At 45.4% G+C, this 23,197-nt stretch overlaps 1 protein-coding gene across 1 annotated transcript; it reads right to left on the bottom strand.

The window, feature by feature from the left end:
* Window positions 1–12,626: 12,626 nt before the first annotated feature.
* On the bottom strand, window positions 12,627–20,694 carry rpa3 (replication protein A3). The gene is made up of 4 exons (XM_038275321.1): window positions 20,530–20,694; window positions 20,377–20,451; window positions 12,861–12,972; window positions 12,627–12,789 (listed from the first exon to the last, which is right to left on the bottom strand). Exons 1-4 carry the CDS (start codon window positions 20,626–20,628, stop codon window positions 12,707–12,709), a joined length of 369 nt encoding a protein of 122 aa, XP_038131249.1. The 5' UTR covers window positions 20,629–20,694; the 3' UTR covers window positions 12,627–12,706.
* Window positions 20,695–23,197: the final 2,503 nt, after the last annotated feature.

Raw genomic sequence — 23,197 nt, 5'->3', positions numbered from 1 at the left:
GGTTCTTGCATGAGGCCAAATGAGTTCCAGTCTTCTGGTTTCCCTTTATATAACCTTGGTACCAACCCAACTGTAATGTCTGTAAAGTGTGTTGAGATGAAATGTGTTGTGAATATGGAAATAAACTGAATTAAATCATAAAATTGTGATCATTGCATCTCCACCTTATAATGGCTGACCAGTAATTTGTATTTCAGTTTTCACACTCAGGCTAATGAAGAGGTTAACTGTTACAGCTCTGGCAACATGCAGCTCATGCATGCTTAGCGTGAGGGATTGCTGTTGAGTCAATAACAAAATGCAAGTGAATATCTTCGCTCTCTAAGTGCTCACACTGGAAAAACGATCTAGAAATAATTACAAATTTATTAAATTAAGTGTATTTATGAAATGCAATAAGTATTTTCTCTTATAATAAGATAAATATATAATGTAAACTTGAAATTAGACAATGCTACTGTTTTTTTTTCCTATTTTGAATGTAAATTGTCTTGTTCCATTGGCAAACTGTCTGAAAAAAGGGCTTCTTTAGATTTTAATTTTTCGCAGTGAATCCAGGAGGAGAGACCAAAGTGTGACTTTTGTTTGTTAGAAAAGGTTTTTATCTTTGCAAGACTTTTTGTATTTGCAGCATGTTTGCACCACTCAGCTACCTTACATACTTATTAGGATCTTCTGTTGAGATCATGTCTGATTATTTGTGATCAATAATCTTTGAGGTCAACTGTCTGAGTCCGGCCATAAATCGAAGACACAGATTTCTTCTCATAGAACTTATATTTCCTAAATGAAGATAATCCCTGTTGATCCTATTTTTGTTACTAAATCCGAGCGTCCCGGTTGGAAAGTCTATGCGATGCAGGGAGAGTAACAGAGAGAAGCAAACATGGAGGTGTTGGCTTTGGCCATGCTGTTTTCTTTTCTGCTTCAGTTCCAGGATGAAGCTGAGCCAGTGGATGTAAAGTCAGATTATGAGAATAAACCATCTAATAGCTTCACATCAGCTCCCATCTGTACACAGCTTTACGTTACATCAGGATAACTCCTCTCTTCTGTTTGAGAAAAGAAATCAACGTCCAACTAATAACCTGCGAGGGAGGGGTAATGGGTTTAAAGAAAGACGGCTTTATAAGCTCCTCTGTGAATTCTGGCAGTTATTGGGGTCATGATGAAGGTTTACAAGGAAACTGAACTGCAGCTCAACCCTTCAATGCATTAAAGAGGAGACATGTTGGACCACCTGACAGAGGCGGGCCGATAAACTCAGAGTTATTGTGATGGATTGGATAGATAATTGGTTTCAAATTCTGAACAGGATTTTGTCCAGTGGGTTGGAGGCCATCAAAGCATCAGGAAGATAAATCTTTCTGACACTTTCAGGACTGTCAGTTCTTACAAGGCAAGATAAAACATGTCTCAATCTGCCCAAAAGAATTTCACTGCAGTTTTTAGATAAACTAAACTTTGGCTAAAGATGTCAGAATCAACAAAAACTCTAAGCATACCTTTCTTTTTAACCTCAAACCTTCTGGGCGTCAAAGCTTCTGGTTTACATGCTAAGTCTATGGGGGACGGTGTTGAGAGATCCAGCCGAGCATCCAGAAGTTTTACTTCAGCCGCTGGACCCCGGACCGTCAGCCAATCAGAAAAGCTGATCCAGGAGGTTCTTTGGGGGAGACAGACTCTACCTGCAAGCTGCCGTCACTGCTGCAGACATTCTGCAGATGAAAAATAAATAAATATCAATGAGTTAAACTCCAAAGGTTAAAATAAAGCAGGTAGAATTGAATTGAGATGTAGAAGGAACAGAGAGCAGCTCTGATCATTATTGCTGCACTAAAACATTTTTATGAACTATGGAGAAACAGTTTATAAAAACCCAAATTAACTAGAAATGTTAAAACCTGCTGATGAAAAATACTGGATTGTTTATTCCTGTTTTTTGCAGTTTTTACCACAAACATTAAAGGAGAAGTTTGTTCATATCCAGAATTCAAACTTCTGAAAGTTCTTTAATCTGAAATGATTCCATCCTGTTCAATAAATGATCAGTGTTTTTATTATTTAGAGTAATTTTCATGTGAATGTGCTTTACTGGAGGCATCCATGTTTGTCAAAGAACACTACTGCCACCTACTGGTTAGTGACGTCACGGTGCGGTATCGGCTGTTGGTCAAGTCCCAGTGCTGTATCTGGTGTTTGTCACAACGCGCTATTATCCAAGTAATCTTGAAAACATTCTTCTTCCAAATGTTGGCTACATATTACAGGTTTTTTCTCTGGCCAGAAGTTCGATGGCAAATCCTCCCTCTTCAAGTTGGCGATCCAACGACCAACCCGTCCGTGGAGGATCAGGAATCAGAAAGGTGGAGTAACTCTTTTTTTCACTTTTACCCGATGTATTCCAGCATCCAGCTGCCATGCACGTGGGCATTGTCAGTTTCACTATAGCTCTGGTGAATTTCAATGGTGAAGTCCTCTGGAAATCTTCAATAATTGTTGTTGATTGCAGATGTGTCTAGTAGTTCCCATTGATTTAGCTTGGAAAGCGGGGAGAATGGCGCTAGGCTTACCACACCGTGACGTCACTGCTGGAAGATGGCAGGAGGGAGGGGCTACTATATTTGGTCAAAAATGGCCGCTCCCAGACTCTGTGATCGCCAAAAAAATAATTGTTTTTATTTTTTTTTACTTCTTCTCTCTGTTAAATGTCCTGAAAAGGCAGATACTCTGCAGGTTGTTGCTCCATTCTACACAGCTGCTCTCACTCACTCTGGTCTATGCAACTTAGAAGAGGGCGCAGTTGCCTGACCTTCATTCTCTGTTGACACCTTTACTTCAGGAAGAAGCGTCCTAACCACGCTCCACTGCTCATCAACAGCTCAGCTGTAGAGGTGGTCAGCAGCACCACATTCATCACAGACACCCTCACCTGGACTGAAAACACCACCTCACTGGTCCAAAGGGCCCAGAAGAAATGTAAATGTTCATTTACTGTCTGTAAAGCTGTACTAAATGAAATTTCGTTTTGTGCACTCTGTGTATATAATCATAAATAATAGATTGTTTTTCACTGCCCCTACTGCTCACGCACACTGATAAAAGCTAGAACCATTAAGCTGATTCTGACTCTTCCAGCTCCTTCATATTTTAATCTACTCCATAAAACACTTCAACTGTGGAGCTCTGAATGTTTGCATCCTTGAACCCTGAGCTCAACCAACAGGGAATACTGGTTGTCTCATCCAGACGCCAGAATGAAAAAAGCCCTGGGACACTGGAACGGTCTCCTCTTTAGTCCAAGGTCTGTCGGTTCTGTAGAGCTTCTTAAAAGGCAACTAACATCTTTTACTATTGATTCTCCATGTGTCAGTTATATTTAAGCAGTAATATTTTTTTGTTAATGAATCTAGGCAGAAGTTCAACTGAAGAAACTTAATTAGTTGCCCTCATCATCAGAAGCTCTGTGCCTCTGATGCAAACCAATCAGCTTTGAACCAGCTTTGCACCTCCATGAAGCCCAATCAACATCCAGAGTTCATCTTAAAAGGTCCGTAACCCGCCTCCATCCTCTCCTCCACCATCGTAGCTTCATCTAGCTTTTCCATGGTGCTTCTTCAACCTTGTCCCTCCTGGACTCTTACTGCATTCCTCGTCTCATCTCAACAGGTCCGGCAGACGACCGCCATGTTGAGCTGGTTCTGCCCAATGGGTCTCTCCTAGCTCCCTTCTAGATGCTTCTATCCACACCTGCTCCCTATCAGCTACTTAACCCAGTTTTGTTCCCTCTCCCATATATTCACCCCCTGTGCAGTTCCTCGTTGCTGGATTCTCTTCTTTAATTTGTTCCTTTTGTCACCCCTACCGCACCCCCACTGTCCTGAGTTTGGTTTCTGAGTTTCTTGTCGATCAGTTCTGGATTATGGCTTCTGTATTTTTACTTTTTTATTAAATTTAATAAGAAATCATGTCTGTCTCTCCGTCTGGGTCCCCGCAAGTAGCCATTAATCCTGATTGCTGACAAATTACAATTAGGATCCACGTTTGGAGAGGTGCTGGTATATAAGTTCGGTATGAGGATGTCAGAAGTTAATTTTTGTAAATTCAGTATTTTCATTAAATAATAGATACAACTAAAATTGCACATGAATACAATTTTTCATGCAATGACTGGGAAACAATGGCAGCAGCAGATATAAATCCATATTTCAGCCTGTAGTTCTCCTTTAATCATAGCAAACTAAATATAAATCCATCACTGATTAGCATCCGCAGCTAATTGTTTCCAGTTTGGAAGCCTGTTTCTGAACGTCTTTCTTCTAATGGTTTAGTTTCTGAGGAAATGGGCAATGTTAAAGCCAGCTCAGACAGTGAGGAAGCGCGAAGCAGACGGAGGTGAACGTATCTCTGGATGGCAGCAGATGGAGCAACATAAACAGCAATGTTTCAACCTGCTGCAGCACAGCAGCTGCCTTCCTCCAGGCTACAGCTCGCCACTCAGCAGGGACGTTCTCACCAGGACTTTTCCACGAGGCTATACACACTACCATACTTTAGGGAACAATAACAAGGTCCTCAGTTTGGATACTTGTCAGAATTTTAGATTCAGTCATTGAAATAAAAGCAAACAAATTTCTGTGAATCGTCCATTAATGGTCACTAGTGCACATTGAACCGTTTCTCTTAACATTGCATCCCTCAGTGTGTTACATGGAGCAGAGCAATGATCCACAAAGAAGTGAAAGGAAAGCATAGCTTTATTTATTCTGTAAACAGGAATCAGAAGTGCAGGACCTGTGGGGTACAATGTCTCTGCCAGCCAGGGGCGGATTTAGGAAATTTGGGGGCCCTGGCAAAGACAGGCTGGGGCCCCTCTGAATGGAGAAGCCAACCAATAAAACAGCCCCATTCTCCAGATAGAGAAATGTTAATAGAATAGACATCCATTATCTGTTCTAGGTTGTGTCCCTCTCTTCTTGTCCCTTTTCTTCTTGTTTTCCTCTCTATGTTTTGTACTCAGCTGACTTTTCATGCTGTCTCTAAAGGAATGAAAGATTTTTTCCAAGCACTAAGCTCACTTAGCTGATTGCTCCTTCCTGTGTTTCCAAAAAGGCCAAAGTAAATAACCCAGTCCTTCTTTTCACTGTAGACAAGCCATGATCTGCTTATCTGTTCTCCATTTTTCATTTGGATGAAATAATAGCTGCATGAATCATGACAGCAGACAAGATAGAGGAGAGCAGGAGGCGGGGTTACCAATCTACTGGCTCTGGAGAGCAGAGTTCGCTGCTTTTAGATGTTGTCTCCAAAGTCTCCAGTAGCAGAAAAAAGTCTCTAGATTTGGCGCTAGGAGCTTTTTAGAAATCAAAGTGCTAGAGGGGTCTGAAAAGTGGCTAAATATAGCGACTAAAGCGCTAAGTTGGCAACACTGCTCTTTGCATGGTTTGTTTTCAAATGGTTTGCTGCTGTCTGTTTGGACCTTTCTGAACATGTGCAGCAAATGGACTGATCCAATATGGTGGACACTGAAGGGGGGGGGCTGGGACACACTTAATATTATCAGCGTTCTGATGGCATTTTAGAAAAAGGATTTTTATCAAAAACGTAATTAATGTGCAGAAATAAGGAATAGTTTTATTAACCATACATGTGAACAGAGTTTTATGGGGCCCCCAGGAACATGAGTCCCTAGGCAAGTGCCTGGCATTGCCTAATGGTAAAATCCCCCCCCTGCTGCCAGCTTTGCTCAACTGAGCAGCAAACATTACGCTCCTTCCTTTGGGTAATCAATCAGTCTTTGTCAGGCTGGGTACCTTGAGAGATCACATGGATTCAGGGTTGTACTTTAACTGGGCCATCCTGACACATAAGCCAAATTTGACCCAATCCCCTTCATAACAGCTCAGACTATACAGTGGGGCGGTTGGAAGATGAACCTCCACCCCAGGGCCTCTTGGCAGCTTCTGTGATTTATGCTCCTCAATTTATCTGTTTCCTTCCACTTCAGGGTTGTGTCCTGCCTCCAAAACCAGAATGAAATTCCTCAGTTCCATTTTGACGAGGGACTCACATTTTTTTCATTCCATGGTTGGGATTTATGTTTGCCCTTGTCTACAATGTCTGTGTCCATTAAGCAGTGTGGATTATCCAGGACCAGAGAGTAAAAAGCCGGAGCAGAGATCAGTTCCAACATTTGCATTTCCAGCTTCAGGTCACTGAGGGTTAATCACCTCATCCATTGAAGAGGAGGACGGGAAGTTAGGAAGGATTTTACCTTCTGGACCTCCATTATCCACCTCTGTCAGGCAGGACCCACCTGTGTCCTGCCTTAATGTTTCTGTGTGTTATCTGTGGCAGCCCTCAGCAATAACTGGTTTAACAGAAGACATGATTTACATCCAAACAACGTCTACATCTGGTTGAAAAATGAAAGGTGAAAACTGGAAGGTTTTCTGAACGACTATTATTGGAATAAAGTGGGGTAAAATCAGACCGACCAAACAGCCCAATTTTCAATAGTTATTTCTGGATTAAATAAAGACTATGCCAGACGGACCAGAGTTAACCTAAAAACCAACGTCTGAATGACATCTGGTTCTTTGGGGGGTAAACTCTCTCCTGCTTCAGCCACTAGATTATCCACTGAACCAGCGAAGCTCTAAGTGGCAGAGTAATAACACAGCAGCTATCCGACCGTTAGAGACGGCACAATATCTTAAAGGTATATAGCAGAGGGAAGCATCGCATATCATGGATGCACAGCGGCTAAAAGACCTAAGACCTGAACAAATAAACCTCCCTCAGCAAGGTTCAGTGAACATCACAATGGCAGACATCCAACAAAAACTCAGGTATGAAGAAGTGGACAGCCGGGCCCAGACATGATCCAGTCCTACTGGCTGAATAAGCCACTTCTCTCCATGAATCCCACCAATTATCGGCCAAAAACCTGATCTCCAGAACCTCCGGTTAGATATCAAAGCAGCTAAATAAGTGGGCACATGAATTAACACATGGCAGAGTGCAGAAAGGCGTCCGTAAACCCCATAGGGCTGCGGAAATTTCCAGCCAACTTTAAGCCAAGTGCAAAAAATCTCCACCAAATGTGGAATATAGCAAGGAGATGCTCTGCCCCCCAAGACTGGCTGTGGATACAGATTCAGCAATGGGTCCATTATCAGCCACCTCCTGTACATTGATGACATCAAGCTGTATGCTAAGATAGAGCAAGACATGACTGGGTGATAGACACCACCAGGATCTACAGCAAGGACATCAGACAGGAGGACATCTGGCTGGAGAAATGTGGCTGGATGGTGACGAGGAAAGGAAAGGTAATCCACACAGAGAGGAGCTACTCCCAGAAGGGAGAATAGCAGATATAGAAGATGTAGAAGCTACAGTACCTGTGGAATACCACGGGGATAAGAGCAGCCACCAAGAGGCTACAAGAAAAGCAGCAAAAACCTGCAGCGAGTAAGGCAAGTTCTGCAAAGTCAGCTCAATGGTAAGAGCAAGGTCTGGCATCCAAAGTTTGAACCACCAACAGAGACATGAGGTGGGTGATATGACCCAATCCAACCAATGGCTAGAGAGCGCCGGGCTTAAGAACGGCACAGAAGCGCTGATCTACCATAACAACCAAGACAAATACTTTTAGAGATCTGGTATTCCCGTTAAATTAGCAAATATTATCATTGAAATGGAACTTGAAACATAACCAATATTTAAATTTAAAGTCTAATAAAGAGAGGAATGTCTTGAGTCTTGGATTCACATTCATCATCTGCAATGACTCCCAGCTCCCTGTCATTTCATTTTAAACATATAGAAATAATAAGTGTGTTTGGAGAAAGTATGGAGTAGAAAGTAAAGATATTTGAGTTCAAATATAGCGAGTGAAATTTAAAACTCTTTAAAGAAAACAAATACTCTTGTAAAGTATTTATTTTTTAGTAATTTGACAGCTCTGCGTTTAGGTTCCCTCCAAAACTTGTGAACCAACACATTATGCAAATTGGAAAACAGAGATGGAATATAGAGGAATGATTAAAAAAGGGTCCCTATGTCCTCCAGCAGTCAGAGCCTATAGCAGCATAACTATAGAGATACAGTACATATAACAGTAGACCCGCATCGACTGCTTTCGCCTATGGACACTGACGTTATTTGGTGGCGCCATCTTGGGGCAGCCAACAGAATAAATTTTAATCAACTTTAACTCGCTGAATATATATATATTTCTATATGTGTGTGTGTTTGTGCAGTGTATATTTTTAAACAGTTTATTCAGTAATGTCTTCCAAAGCTCTGATGCCTTCACAAAATTATCCTTCGAGCCCTGAAGTCAACAATCCGTCGATTCAAACAAAAATAGTGCTGAGGCGTCCTTCTTCCGTTCTGCTTAAACCGGCAGGTTAAGCCAGACATACACTGTGCAATATCTTCAATCTTCGAACGCAGCTACAGCTCCAGCTGGACGACAAAACCATAAGGTTTAAAAATTCACAGCTTACGATGCATGTTCTTACATTGTACGGCCCAACGCTTTGAAGCATGTTTGATTTTCTCCTAACCTTAAGATTCCTGACGGGGAGGGGGTCGTAAGAGGCTGATCGGCCCTCATTACCCCCTGTATACTACCAGACGATCAGGCTGAAAGTCGGCCTGATCGTCTGGTAGTATACAGGGGGTAATGGCCAGTCATGAATTCTTGCATGACTGGAGAATCAGCCCGAAAAGGGCAAAAAGAAGCATATAGTGTATACCCGACTTTGGGGTTGCAGGCCGACCTCCCCAAGATGGCGCCCATAATTCCTGCGCTGTGACAGTCAATGCGGGGCTACTCTTATATGTATGTCTGTCTACAGCAATCCCAGTGTTATGTTTACTAACCCATAGAAACCCCAGATAACCGGAGCCACTCTAACTAAAGCTGTATCAAAAAGAGACATTTTAGGACCAGCCCTCCAGACAAACAGAGACCAACAGGCCCAATTATTTAAATATTAACACCATTGGCTAAGGTAGTACATTAAATGCATCTTATGAGGGGTTCCTTTGACTACTGGTGCACTGCTGGTTCTCTAGGTGCAAGAACGGGTACTGGTGGGCACAGTGTCATTCCTGGTGGCTGCTGGGCCTGCCTGGGCCTCCTGGACATGTAGGGTCCCCACTAAGGGGCGGTGCCCTCCCGGTGTCCCAGGTCCCCTTGCCTCTTGGGGTTTTCCTCTACTGTTTGTGGCGGCTGGAAGTAGACATTAGCATTGCTTTACGTCAACCATAGACTTTGCATGGAAACCTGTTGCTTCTGCTGCTCTGGAAGCTTTTCCTGATGTTTACTCTGTTTGTCTTTATTTTTGCTGTTTTCTGTCACTCTTGTCTCATCAAGGTGTGGAAGCAGATTTCTGGGAGTTACTGTAGATCTTCTGTTTTGTTTTCTCTTTTCATGCACTCTTTGCAATCTCCCCCTCTTCCTTTCCCTCTCTGTTTCTGTTGTATATGACTTTACTTCCTAAATCATTTTCAGTAAAGTTTTATGTATAAGAACCAAGCAAAACCTTATGGAAACAACCATAATGGCTTCTTGGGAAAATAAATCTTTTGGGCTGTTATCCAACACTGATTCCAGAGCCATTTCGGCAAAACAGGACATTAAGAAAAATGATGCATCTTAAGTTCTTCTCCTTCATCCTTTTATTGGAGTTTAAATGTTTTAAAGCTCATGATTTAAAGAATTTTTTCATTTATTGCTTATGTGAAGACCTGTTATAAACAGTGATGGGACTAACGGCGTTGAAAGTAACGGCGTTACTAACGCTGTTACCTTGTTTTAGTAACGAGTAATCTAACTAATTACTTTGACTGTAACTATAACGCAGTTACCATTGCAGACACCCCGTTACTGCGCGTTACTCAGGTCGTACAATGAACCTTTTTTCATGATAGAACTCATGCGCAGCTGCGTGAAGCTGACACCCCACCCACGTCAAAAAACTCTGCAAATAGACTGAATGGTTAGTGCAACGTTAGTGCAGAAAAAAATATTGTTTGTGCTACTTTTGTTTAAGAGATAGTAAAGATTATTTTTTAGGTCATCCAGAGGTGCGCGCCTTGTCATGAGAGAGGGGAGAATGAGAATGGCTGATGTATAGTGAGATTCCGTCTGTCAGTTGGGTTGGTGGGTGTTTCTGCTGGCGGGTGTTAAGGTACAGCACACACAGAGAGATGGAGAGTGAGGAGGACTCCAGCAGCAAAACAGCGTTTTCCACATGGAAATACCGGTGTTACGTAGAGCTGCGTTTTCCCATTAGATATGGTTCCCTCTGCATCTCCGCACAGCGGAGGCGGCACGAGTCACCGCGCAGGCGACAGGAAACGCACATGCTCGTTAAAGGCGCGCAACAGCCGCCCTGTGCTCGCGCCACAGGAGAACTATGGAGAGTGTGAACGATCAAATGAAAGGGAGAAATCTGGATGGATGGATGGATGGATGGATGGATGGATGGATGGATGGATGGATGGATGGATGGATGGATGGATGGATGGATGGATGGATGGATGGATGGATGGATGGATGGATACTCTGCCTTCTCAACCTACTGTATTTTTTATTTTAAACATTATTTGATGGCCTTTGTGGCAGGGATGGAGATCCATATTTTATGTCACACGCAGAGTATAGATCTAGATAGATAGATGATAGACAGATGTTGCAGTATCTATAACAACCCAAACACACAGGATTTCAGAATTAGACATCCCCAGTTATTAATTTCACCAGACGTCATTTACGTTGAGTTGCAATAAATGCTAAACTCTCTGCAGGTTCTTGTCTTTGTCGTCCGCTCTATTCAGCTGGCTTTGGAAACACACGGCGAGAAGGTGGGGGCTGGGTGGGAAGGTTACGGGGGCGAGAAACGCAAAAGTAACGCAATAGTTACTTTTACTAGTAACTAGTTACTTTTATTGTGGAGTAACTCAGTTAGTAACTCAATTACTTTTTGGGAGAAGTAACTAGTAACTATAACTAATTACTTTTTCAAAGTAACGTGCCCAACACTGGTTATAAAATATATATTTATCTTTTATATAAAACAATTTATGAGGGAAACCAGAAGTCTTGGGTTTAACTATTCCAGGCTGCAGTTTGAGGAAGATGTTTGCTACTGAGGGATGTCAGCTGTAGGTTGATGATGCTGTGATGGGAAACGTCTTCCACCCCACCATAGAAATACAGAACCAGACGTTATCAGATGGTTTTATTTAGTTCCTCAGGCTGACCATCTAATATAATGGCTGTTTCAGGTGTAGATTCAACATTTCGATTTAAACTGTAGGGTTTTTATGGGAAACGTCTGCAGTGGCAGTTCTGCCTAGAGATGCAGAGGGTCCGGAAATTACCGGTTTAAGGAAACAGTGACACCTGCTGGCTAAAGTTTATACTGCAGCCCTGTTTTCTGGGATTGGACAGATTTAATCCCAGATTGGTTTTTGTTTTGGAATGCTGCAGCCGACACAGCAGCATCTAACAGAACTTTACCGAATTAGGTAATAATTAATATTTTGGATTTAGCAGTAAATGTGTTATTCCCCTTTTTAACATGCTTGTCATGCGCTTGTGTTATCCACCATTACTGACTCACTGTGACAGTAACAGGCTAATTTACTGATGTCAGCAGACATGACTGAGCTGCTCTTCCTCTTTAGACTAAACAGATTATATTTTCACTCTTTGAGAACGCAGTGCTCTGTTTTTGTGTGGAATCTTTAGAATGTGATGAAGAGGACGATGAGACGACAGAGCAGGCGTTGATCCATATAGGCGACATATTTCTTTGTAACTTCCATTCATTGGTTTCCAGTCGAATCAATAATAGAATTTAAAATCAATTTTCTCATATAAAAAGGCCTGAATAACCAACCTGTTACCAGACATCTGATTAATTCTGTAAAACATCGTGATATTAATAGTTATGCTGCTATAACCTTAGGCTGCTGGAGGACAAAGGGACTTTTTCCTCTTTTCTTCATTCTTCTTTGGTTTTTCTACCATTAAACATTTAATACCATTTTTTCCTGTTATAAGGGTTACATGTGGCCTGATTCCGTTTAGCTGAAACCTGATGCTCTCCTGCAGGACCTGAGCTCAGCTCTTACCGTGCCTAAGTAGAATTGTCCTCTTTTCTTTTCACACTTTTCTAACGTCAGAGCTTTAATGTTCCTCCTGTACGTCTGCTTCTATCTCCATGAACCCCAGTGGGCCTCAGCAGATGGCCTGCTTCTGCTGGAGGTTTCTTACTGTTCAAAGTTTTTCCCTCTCCACCATCGCTGGTTGCATGCTTAGTGTAAGGGATTGCTGAAGAGTCAAACAGATGTCTACCGTCTCTAGCTGTTCATCAAAGAGCAGAGAATCCTGTCAGTCAATGACTGGATGCAATCCACTGGTTTCAAAATAATTCATATAAAGGTCTTCCATTTGTACTGGGAACCAGTTCAGTTTGTTTATTGACCAGATCACAGCTGGAGACAGGCACCAGGATCTGATAACGCCTCCAGCAGTCCCACCTACACCTACTGGGCTTTGTGGGAACATCTTTTAAAGCAATAAACAAACATTCAACCACTTTCTGTAACATCATTTACATTTTATTGCAGAAACCTTTGTACAATGAAACACAAACACACCATCTTCTCCCAGCCTGGCTCATCCACTGGCAGCCACCTGGAAGGGGTAGTGCTGGGGGAAGTCGTGGATGACCTTCAGCGCTTCGTTGTACAGCTCTAAATCTGTCAGACAGAAACATGGGATCAGTGGTAAGCAGAGCTGAAACACGTAGACGTACAGCAGGCAGACGTACCGAAGGGGACGCCCCTGTCCTCCCTCAGGGTGTTGTATGTGCTGGCCATTATGTCTCCTTTGTTGGACACCATCCCAATAACCTCCACCATTCCACTCAGCTCTTCTTCAAGCTGCAGAAACAAATAGATAAGCAGAGGACTGTTTGTCTATTTCCACACTATCTTAAAGTCCAGCAGGGTTATCTAGGCCAACTAGATTTCACTGGGTGAAGCCACATTGTCCTTCTAACCAAACTAACTGTTGTTTGGTATAAAAGGATAAATGATTAATCATCAATAATGCATAAAACATTTCCTTTAATTTGAAATCTGAGTGACTAACACCTTCCAAACATAACTGAGTAGAGGCTTCGGTTTATTTCTAAACATTATTAGTTTATAATAAAATAAATCAATTTCTAAAAGTAGAATGTGAGGCAGATCTTTTAGTTCTCAGGCTCCTCTCCTGTGGAACCAACTACCAGTTTTAGTCCGTGAGGCAGACACCCTGTCTACTTTTAAGGCTAGGCTTAAAACTTTCCTTTTTGATAACGCTTCTAGTTAGAGTGGCTCAGGTTATCCTGAGCTATCTCTATAGTTCTGCTGCTATAGGCTTAGACTGCTGGAGGACATAGGGACCCCTTTTTCATCATTCTGCTTCATTCTATCTCTATTCTCCCACTCTGCAGAATCTGTTAGTTCAATCTCTAACGTTCTGCTCTCTCTGCTTTTTCTCATAGTAGCTTCATCTGGTCTGTTCCTGTTTGGCTGTGACTCCATCCTGGAGAGAAATATCAGCTGTGCTGCTGCCATCAACACCTTTGTTTATAGATGTTGGAGATCGGCCTGTTTTCCAGTGTAGTCCTGTTTCTCTGACTGTGACTAACTGGATGTGCTCTCTTCATCCTCTGACATGGGAGCTGGCTCGGAGCTCGTCTGCCTGGCTGTGTGTTTCCTGGACGGGGCCGCCTGTGGAGCTGGTTGCCTTTTGTATCTATGCTTCTTTTTCTATGTCTGTTTCTGTCTCCTTGAACCCCAGTTGACCTCCTACTTTGATGTCTCACCGTAAATATCAGGAGGAATTATGAGCTCATCTTTAACAGAAGACCCAGAAGTTTAATAAAGATGCATTTAATATTTTAGAGACAGAATTGGACTTTATGACACTCTGGGCCCCTGAGCAAGACCCTTAACCCTACACTGCTCCCTTGGCGCCGCACAATGGCAGCCCGCTGCTCCCCAAGGGGAGGGGTTAAATGCAGAGAGGGAATTTCCCGTTTCTGGGACAATAAAGGGATTTACGTTTTTGCATTAACCCTAAATATGAGGAACGAGGAATTGAGAGACTCTGGCTGCTGCACTGCAGGCACGTCCATGTTCGTCCTTTGGGAACTAAATGTGAGGAGAAGTCAGTGGCTGCGTTCGAATTTATGGGCTGCGTCCTTAGAAGGGCCTTTGAAGGACGATTACGTCATAGCGCGGCGCCGAGGTCTGGTCGGATTCCAAGAGTCCTCGTTATGCGGCCTTAAAATGCGTCCTTCTTTTTGCCCGATTTGAAGGACGGGTCCGATGTATCCTCGCTATCCTTGGTTTACCCAGGATTCATTGCGAGACCAAGCAAGCCGTGATCAGAGGAAAGAAGGAAATGGCGCCGAACAGTGGTGAAAATTGGAAGTTCAGTTTAATATAATCCAGTCTGTGAATAGTTCCGTCTGAGATTAATGAAAATAGTTGTTTTAATGGTTATAGAGTCAGATATGTGGCGGTAATGTTTGGTTTATCTAAAGGTTTTTATCTGTTACTGTGTAAATGAGTTTGGCTGGAATTTAAGGACAGATTCTAATATATGTGATGTGAGGAGACTAAATTTGATGGGATTTTTATTTTTTTTAATTGCTATTTTGCACAAAGTATTTTTTGTGGTCTAATATAAGAGATTTAGCAGATATATATTTGTATACATACATTGTTTAGATTTATTTATATCTTTCTATCACTTTCATTGAATAGAAAATCCCTTTATTGTCCCATAATGGGGACAAATGAAAAAGAAACAGTTTGGAAAGTTCGGTATTCATTATTTTCCTGCTTTGTGTGTCGACGGTTGCTAAGCAACAGAGCATTCAGCACTGAAGGCTGGACCTGTTTGAATCCACAGCCAAAACCCTTCCAGTCTCCTTATTTTTACAGACTTGGAAGGATCCAGTCCAGGTAGACCGCGTCCTCGGAGGATCCAGTCCAGGTAGACCGCGTCCTTGGAAGGATCCAGTCCAGGTAGACCGCGTACTTGGAAGGATCCAGTCCAGGTAGACCGCGTACTTGGAAGGATCCAGTCCAGGTAGACCGCGTCCTCGGAAGATCCAGTCCAGGTAGACCGCGTCCTCGGAAGGATCCAGTCCAGGTAGACCGCGTCCTCGGAGGATCCAGTCCAGGTAGACCGCGTCCTTGGAAGGATCCAGTCCAGGTAGACCGCGTCCTTGGAAGGATCCAGTCCAGGTAGACCGCGTCCTCGGAGGATCCAGTCCAGGTAGACCGCGTCCTTGGAAGGATCCAGTCCAGGTAGACCGCGTCCTCGGAGGATCCAGTCCAGGTAGACCGCGTCCTCGGAGGATCCAGTCCAGGTAGACCGCGTCCTTGGAAGGATCCAGTCCAGGTAGACCGCGTCCTCGGAGGATCCAGTCCAGGTAGACCGCGTCCTTGGAAGGATCCAGTCGCGTCCTTGGAAGGATCCGGTCCAGGTAGACCGCGTCCTTGGAAGGATCCAGTCGCGTCCTTGGAAGGATCCGGCCCAGGTAGACCGCGTCCTTGGAAGGATCCAGTCCAGGTAGACCGCGTCCTCGGAGGATCCAGTCCAGGTAGACCGCGTCCTTGGAAGGATCCAGTCCAGGTAGACCGCGTCCTCGGAGGATCCAGTCCAGGTAGACCGCGTCCTTGGAAGGATCCAGTCCAGGTAGACCGCGTCCTTGGAAGGATCCAGTCGCGTCCTTGGAAGGATCCGGTCCAGGTAGACCGCGTCCTTGGAAGGATCCAGTCGCTTCCTTGGAAGGATCCAGCCCAGGTAGACCGCGTCCTGGAGGATCCAGTCCAGGTAGACCGCGTCCTTGGAAGGATCCAGTCCAGGTAGACCGCGTCCTTGGAAGGATCCAGTCCAGGTAGACCGCGTCCTCGGAGGATCCAGTCCAGGTAGACCGCGTCCTGGGAAGGATCCAGTCCAGGTAGACCGCGTCCTGGGAAGGATCCAGTCCAGGTAGACCGCGTCCTCGGAGGATCCAGTCCAGGTAGACCGCGTCCTTGGAAGGATCCAGTCCAGGTAGACCGCGTCCTTGGAAGGATCCAGTCCAGGTAGACCGCGTCCTTGGAGGATCCAGTCCAGGTAGACCTCGTCCTTGGAAGGATCCAGTCGCGTCCTTGGAAGGATCCAGTCCAGGTAGACCGCGTCCTTGGAAGGATCCAGTCGCGTCCTTGGAAGGATCCAGTCCAGGTAGACCGCGTCCTTGGAAGGATCCAGCCCAGGTAGACCGCGTCCTTGGAAGGATCCAGCCCAGGTAGACCGCGTCCTTGGAAGGATCCAGCCCAGGTAGACCGCGTCCTCGGAGGATCCAGTCCAGGTAGACCGCGTCCTCGGAGGATCCAGTCCAGGTAGACCGCGTCCTTGGAAGGATCCAGTCGCGTCCTTGGAAGGATCTAGCCCAGGTAGACCGCGTCCTGGAGGATCCAGCCCAGGTAGACCGCGCCCTGGAGGATCCAGTCCAGGTAGACCGCGCCCTGGAGGATCCAGTCCAGGTAGACCGAGTCCTGGAGGATCCAGCCCAGGTAGACCGAGTCCTGGAGGATCCAGCCCAGGTAGACCGAGTCCTGGAGGATCCAGCCCAGGTAGACCGAGTCCTGGAGGATCCAGTCCAGGTAGACCGCGTCCTCGGAGGATCCAGTCCAGGTAGACCGAGTCCTGGAGGATCCAGTCCAGGTAGACCGAGTCCTGGAGGATCCAGTCCAGGTAGACCGCGTCCTTGGAAGGATCCAGTCTAGGTAGACCGCGTCCTTGGAAGGATCCAGTCCAGGTAGACCGCGTCCTTGGAAGGATCCAGTCCAGGTAGACCGCGTCCTCGGAGGATCCAGTCCAGGTAGACCGCGTCCTCGGAGGATCCAGTCCAGGTAGACCGCGTCCTTGGAAGGATCCAGTCTAGGTAGACCGCGTCCTTGGAAGGATCCAGTCCAGGTAGACCGCGTCCTCGGAGGATCCAGTCCAGGTAGACCGCGTCCTCGGAGGATCCAGTCCAGGTAGACCGCGTCCTCGGAGGATCCAGTCCAGGTAGACCGCGTCCTTGGAAGGATCCAGTCCAGGTAGACCGTGTCCTTGGAAGGATCCAGTCGCGTCCTTGGAAGGATCCAGTCCAGGTAGACCGCGTCCTTGGAAGGATCCAGTCGCGTCCTTGGAAGGATCCAGCCCAGGTAGACCGTGTCCTTGGAAGGATCCAGTCGCGTCCTTGGAAGGATCCAGTCCAGGTAGACCGCGTCCTTGGAAGGATCCAGTCGCGTCCTTGGAAGGATCCAGTCCAGGTAGACCACGTCCTTGGAAGGATCCAGTCCAGGTAGACCGCGTCCTTGGAAGGATCCAGTCGCGTCCTTGGAAGGATCCAGCCCAGGTAGACCGCGTCCTTGGAAGGATCCAGTCGCGTCCTTGGAAGGATCCAGCCCAGGTAGACCGCGTCCTTGGAAGGATCCAGTCGCGTCCTTGGAAGGATCCAGTCCAGGTAGACCGCGTCCTTGGAAGGATCCAGTCGCGTCCTTGGAAGGATCCAGTCCAGGTAGACCGCGTCCTTGGAAGGATCCAGTCGCGTCCTTGGAAGGATCCAGCCCAGGTAGACCGCGTCCTTGGAAGGATCCAGTCGCGTCCTTGGAAGGATCCAGTCCAGGTAGACCGCGTCCTTGGAAGGATCCAGTCGCGTCCTTGGAAGGATCCAGTCCAGGTAGACCGCGTCCTTGGAAGGATCCAGCCCAGGTAGACCGCGTCCTTGGAAGGATCCAGTCCAGGTAGACCGCGTCCTTGGAAGGATCCAGTCCAGGTAGACCGCGTCCTCGGAGGATCCAGTCCAGGTAGACCGCGTCCTCGGAGGATCCAGTCCAGGTAGACCGCGTCCTGGGAAGGATCCAGTCCAGGTAGACCGCGTCCTTGGAAGGATCCAGTCCAGGTAGACCGCGTCCTCAGAGGATCCAGTCCAGGTAGACCGCGTCCTTGGAAGGATCCAGTCCAGGTAGACCGCGTCCTTGGAGGATCCAGTCCAGGTAGACCTCGTCCTTGGAAGGATCCAGTCGCATCCTTGGAAGGATCCAGTCCAGGTAGACCGCGTCCTTGGAAGGATCCAGTCGCGTCCTTGGAAGGATCCAGTCCAGGTAGACCGCGTCCTTGGAAGGATCCAGTCGCGTCCTTGGAAGGATCCAGTCCAGGTAGACCGCGTCCTTGGAAGGATCCAGTCCAGGTAGACCGCGTCCTTGGAAGGATCCAGTCCAGGTAGACCGCGTCCTTGGAAGGATCCAGCCCAGGTAGACCGCGTCCTTGGAAGGATCCAGCCCAGGTAGACCGCGTCCTTGGAAGGATCCAGTCGCGTCCTTGGAAGGATCCAGCCCAGGTAGACCGCGTCCTGGAGGATCCAGCCCAGGTAGACCGCGTCCTGGAGGATCCAGCCCAGGTAGACCGCGCCCTGGAGGATCCAGCCCAGGTAGACCGAGTCCTGGAGGATCCAGCCCAGGTAGACCGAGTCCTGGAGGATCCAGCCCAGGTAGACCGAGTCCTGGAGGATCCAGTCCAGGTTGACCGAGTCCTGGAGGATCCAGTCCAGGTAGACCGAGTCCTGGAGGATCCAGTCCAGGTAGACCGCGTCCTCGGAGGATCCAGTCCAGGTAGACCGCGTCCTCGGAGGATCCAGTCCAGGTAGACCGCGTCCTCGGAGGATCCAGTCCAGGTAGACCGCGTCCTCGGAGGATCCAGTCCAGGTAGACCGCGTCCTCGGAGGATCCAGTCCAGGTAGACCGCGTCCTCGGAGGATCCAGTCCAGGTAGACCGCGTCCTCGGAGGATCCAGTCCAGGTAGACCGCGTCCTCGGAGGATCCAGTCCAGGTAGACCGCGTCCTCGGAGGATCCAGTCCAGGTAGACCGCGTCCTCGGAGGATCCAGCCCATGAATTCGAACGCACTCACTCTAAAAGCTGAAGGCCTGAAGTAACCTTCTTCTTCTTGTGATGTTCTATGGCGGTTGGCAAACTAGGTAGAAGTGCAATAGCGCCACCAAATGATAAGGAGTAAAACAAGGAAACAGGACTCACCCACATGGACAATAAATAATTTTTCAACCCGTTTAATTTAACCAAAATTTGTCCTCATAATTTCTAATTTATCTTTAAGTTATCGTCACTCTGCCCGTTTCTGATGGTCCTACTGGTTTTCCCATCATGCTTTCAACCGTCACCCAGTTTAAATCTCTCACTTCAAGATACTTTTCTGCAGCTTTCACTATTATTTAGATTTTTTCAGTTTTCTTGTCGTCTGTGCACTACAATTGATCACTTCTACCATGAAAAGAACAAATCTTTTTTAACAGTCAGTGAATCTCCTGCAGTGCTGCGTCTCTCCTCCAGAGGTGTAGAACTTGTGCTGAACTGTTGGTTTGGGTTTTTCTGACGGGGATTAGATCCTTTTTGCAGCTTCAGCAGAAGTTATTCCGCGCTCTAATTTCACTTTTCTAATTTCTTCCGATCTTTTCCTCCCTTCACAGCCGCGATAAGCAGCAGAGTGTTCTGCACCACAGTTACAGCATTGGATTTTAACTTCTTCCCACATTTTCCGTACTCCTGCTCTCCAGCAGACCTTCCACATCACCGTTTTCCCTTTCATCCAGCTGCCATACGTCTAAATTTTTGGCCAGATAAGCTGTCACACCTTTCTCCATTCCTTGTTGTTTTTAACTTTTTCACTTCTACTTTTGCACCACTTCTGTTTTCTAGAATCTCTATCAGTTATTTTTAGAGTACCTCCTCCAATCACTGCCCTGCTGATCTTTTTGTTCTCCACCCAGCTGCTCTGAACTCTTTTCTCTCCATCTTATTAATCCTCTAGCTTTGACTGCTGAGGCTCTGCAGTTTATAACAGGTCTCCATCATACAGGATCCTGGCACTGAGGACTAGTTTATTTGATTTGTTAACTGAACCGGATTCTGATCAGCAGAAGAGTCTGCCTGATTAACTAGTGTGAATATAACTTTGTACTCATTTAGTTGTTCTGTGGAATCTATATATTGTTCATCACCTGACTGTTCTGAGCTGGACCTGAGGACACCTTTAGTTTAGCCCCGCCCCTTAAGCCAGCTTGTTGTCACGTTAAAGCTCCACAACACTGGAAACTTTCCTCTTTGAACTAAAGCTGCAGCGTGAAGAAAACCATTTTCCACTGCTTTAGCCCCACAGCTAACTATGCTAACCCTGCTAACCCTCCCATCATCCTGCAGGCCTCCCAGCAGTGGGTCTGGGTCCGCCAGAACTCACCGGTTCGTTCAGCTCCACTGTGGCGGTCTTACTCTCTCCGTCCACCACGGTGAACATTTTCCCAGAAGGATGAACCTAGAACAGAGCAGACTCCATCAGCCCAACTCTGACCATTAAACAAACACTTTCGGTTCCTGACCGCCACTTCCTGACCTTTTCCACCCGCCCGACGAAGCAGACGGCTCGGTTGATGAACCGGGACAGCATGGAGCAGTTTATTCTGGGCTTTGGGACGTCCAGGATGCCAGCCATGTTCGCGGGTTGCTGCTCGGTAGGAGTTCAGGTCCTCTTACTGCAAGGCGCGGGAAACCCTGGAGTGTTTGTGTTTAACGCACCGTCAGCCCGCGCGGGCGGGCATTCAGTGTCCGTTCTCTTAAAGGAATAGTACACCCAAAACATGATTAGCCTTCATTTTCTACTCACCCCCATGCTGAACAACACTCTGGAGTACTTTTTTGATATCTCAAATGCATCTGGAGATCTGGGAGGCTTCTTGCTGTCTGCTGACATTCAAATAATGGAGGTCTATGGCGCCCGAGGCAGAAAGGTCCATAAAAGTCCACAAAAAACGTGTCAATCTTCCTCCAAACTGCTCGTCCAATGTATTCCAAGTGTCCTGAGTGGTTAGCGTCCATAATTTACTCGAAACGAAGTCATTTAGAATGTTTTTAGAGCATAAACAGTAGACCAAACCAGATGAAAGTGCGCATTCAGCGTCTGCTCTGCCGATAATGCAAGCGTAGAAGAAGAAATGTGCTGTTTACCTGTGCAAAGAAAGAAACAACGAAAGAAAAATGTCTGAGGACTTCAGTGTTGAGGAAGAGCATGAGTTCTTTGCCGAGCTGAATGCGCACTTTCGTATGGTTTGGTCTGCCGCGGTTTCCGTAGCGTCGTGAACTCGCATGCGCGCGCTTTCAGGAAATCCTATACACTACTGTTTATGCTCTAAAAACATTCTAAATGGCTTGGTTTCGAGTAAATTCTGGACGCTAACCACTCAGGACACTTGGAATACATTGGACGAGCAGTATGGAGGAATATTGACACGTTTTTGTGGACTTTTATGGACCTTTCTGCCTCGGGCGCCATAGACCTCCATTATTTGAATGTCAGCAGACAGCAAGAAGCCTCCCAGATCTCCAGATGCATTTGAGATATCAAAAAAGTACTCCAGAGTTTTGTTCAGCATGGGGGTGAGTAGAAAATGAAGGCTAATCATGTTTTGGGTGTACTATTCCTTTAAAGAGACTCCTGAAGCAGACTGATAGGTTAAAAACAAGCGCCTCCAGCCACATCCGGTGTGTTCTCAACTCCAACCCCCTAGAAACACAAAACTGGTGGAACCTGTTCTAGATTTGATTTTTTAAGAGGAATTAGACAGGGATGCCCAGTTTCTCCATACCTTTTCCTGCTGGTTTCTCAACTTTTAGCAGACCATATTACATCCAGTGATATTCAAGGCATCCCTCTCTTAGATAGAAATCTTATAATGCAGATGATACAACTCTCTTTTTGGAAGATAAAAATCAGGTCTCTAGTGCTTTGGAATCATTAAAAGAGTTTTCAAGAGCTTCTGGATTATATGTAAATGTCAACAAATGGCTATAAAGGAATGCTCCACCAGCTCTATTTGTAATATAACAGTTAAAGATGAAGTGAGGCACTTGGGTATAATAATTACTAAAGATCAACAAAGAAGAGCATCCTTAAATTTTGAACCCATTATCCAGAAAACTCAAAGAAAGCTAAACCAATGGCTCTTAGAGATCTCTCTATTAAAGGGAGAGTATTAATAACCAAGGCAGAGGGGATTTCACGTTTGACTTTTGCAGCTTTATCTCTCCACTTAGAGAAAAAACTTCTAAATGACACTGACAAAATGTTATTTAACTTCATATGGAGAAATAAGACTCACTATTTTAAAAAAAACTGTTCTTATGAATCCATACAATGAAGGTGGTCTTAACTTCCTAGAGTTTACTACTCTGAACAACACTTTTAAAATTAATTGGCTAAAAAATCTATACAAATATCCTAACTGTATTTGGAATGCTTCACCTTTGCATCTGATTTCTAAACTTGGTGGATTAACCTTCTTCTTAATGTGCAATTATGATATTGATAAAGTTCCCATTAAGTTATCAGCTTTTCATCGCCAGTCCTTCCTGTCATGGACTCTGATCTATAAACACAGCTTTTCCCCCCATAGGTATCTTATATGGAATAACAGGGACATTAAATCTGTTTTTATTGAGTATTGGTTCCAATATAACATTACACACATGGCTCAGTTATTTAACAAAGATGGTCGCCTTTTCTCATATGAGGAGTTTTTAACTGAATTTAATCTTCCGATTCCTCCAGGTTAATATACGAAAGTCTTTGATCCATCTCTTCGGCTATTTGCATGCTTTTCTGGTCACGTCCTAAATTAAACCTTTCTCAGTTGTCCTTGTTATCACCAGTGTATTCTTCTGTAGGTAAAATATGTTTTGTTGTTTCAAAAAATAAATCAGTCAGAGCCTTATTTCAAATGAACGTCAAAGCGGTACCTTATGCCATCTCACCATGGGGAAGATTCCTGGATTACATCAACTGGAAAGAATTCTGGCTGCTTCCAAATCGATATTTGATAAATAACAGAACTAAAGAAATCTCATTTAAAATAATCCATAACATTTATCCTACCAAAGTCTTTATCCAGAAATGCTTAAAAAAACCATTGATGTCACCTGCAGCTTCTGCTGTAATAATCCTGAAACACTTGTTCATCTATTCTGGAACTGTCCACTTATTCAGTCCTTCTGGTACGACATTTATT

The sequence above is a fragment of the Cyprinodon tularosa genome, unplaced genomic scaffold (assembly GCF_016077235.1).
Source record: "Cyprinodon tularosa strain WSP-4 unplaced genomic scaffold, ASM1607723v1 ctg952, whole genome shotgun sequence".
NCBI classification, from domain to species: domain Eukaryota; kingdom Metazoa; phylum Chordata; class Actinopteri; order Cyprinodontiformes; family Cyprinodontidae; genus Cyprinodon; species Cyprinodon tularosa.
Note: the sequence above shows the minus strand (reverse complement) of the source record. Positions and strands in the feature narration are given on the sequence as shown.

Excerpts from the sequence above, each read along its gene's own strand:
- rpa3 (XM_038275321.1), bottom strand. The coding sequence starts at position 20,628 with ATGGCTGGCATCCTGGACGTCCCAAAGCCCAGAATAAACTGCTCCATG. Across the intron at positions 20,452-20,529 it reads TCGTCGGGCGGGTGGAAAAG|GTTCATCCTTCTGGGAAAAT; the intron begins GTCAGGAAGTGG and ends GCTCTGTTCTAG. Across the intron at positions 12,973-20,376 it reads CAGTGGAGCTGAACGAACCG|CTTGAAGAAGAGCTGAGTGG; the intron begins GTGAGTTCTGGC and ends TTGTTTCTGCAG.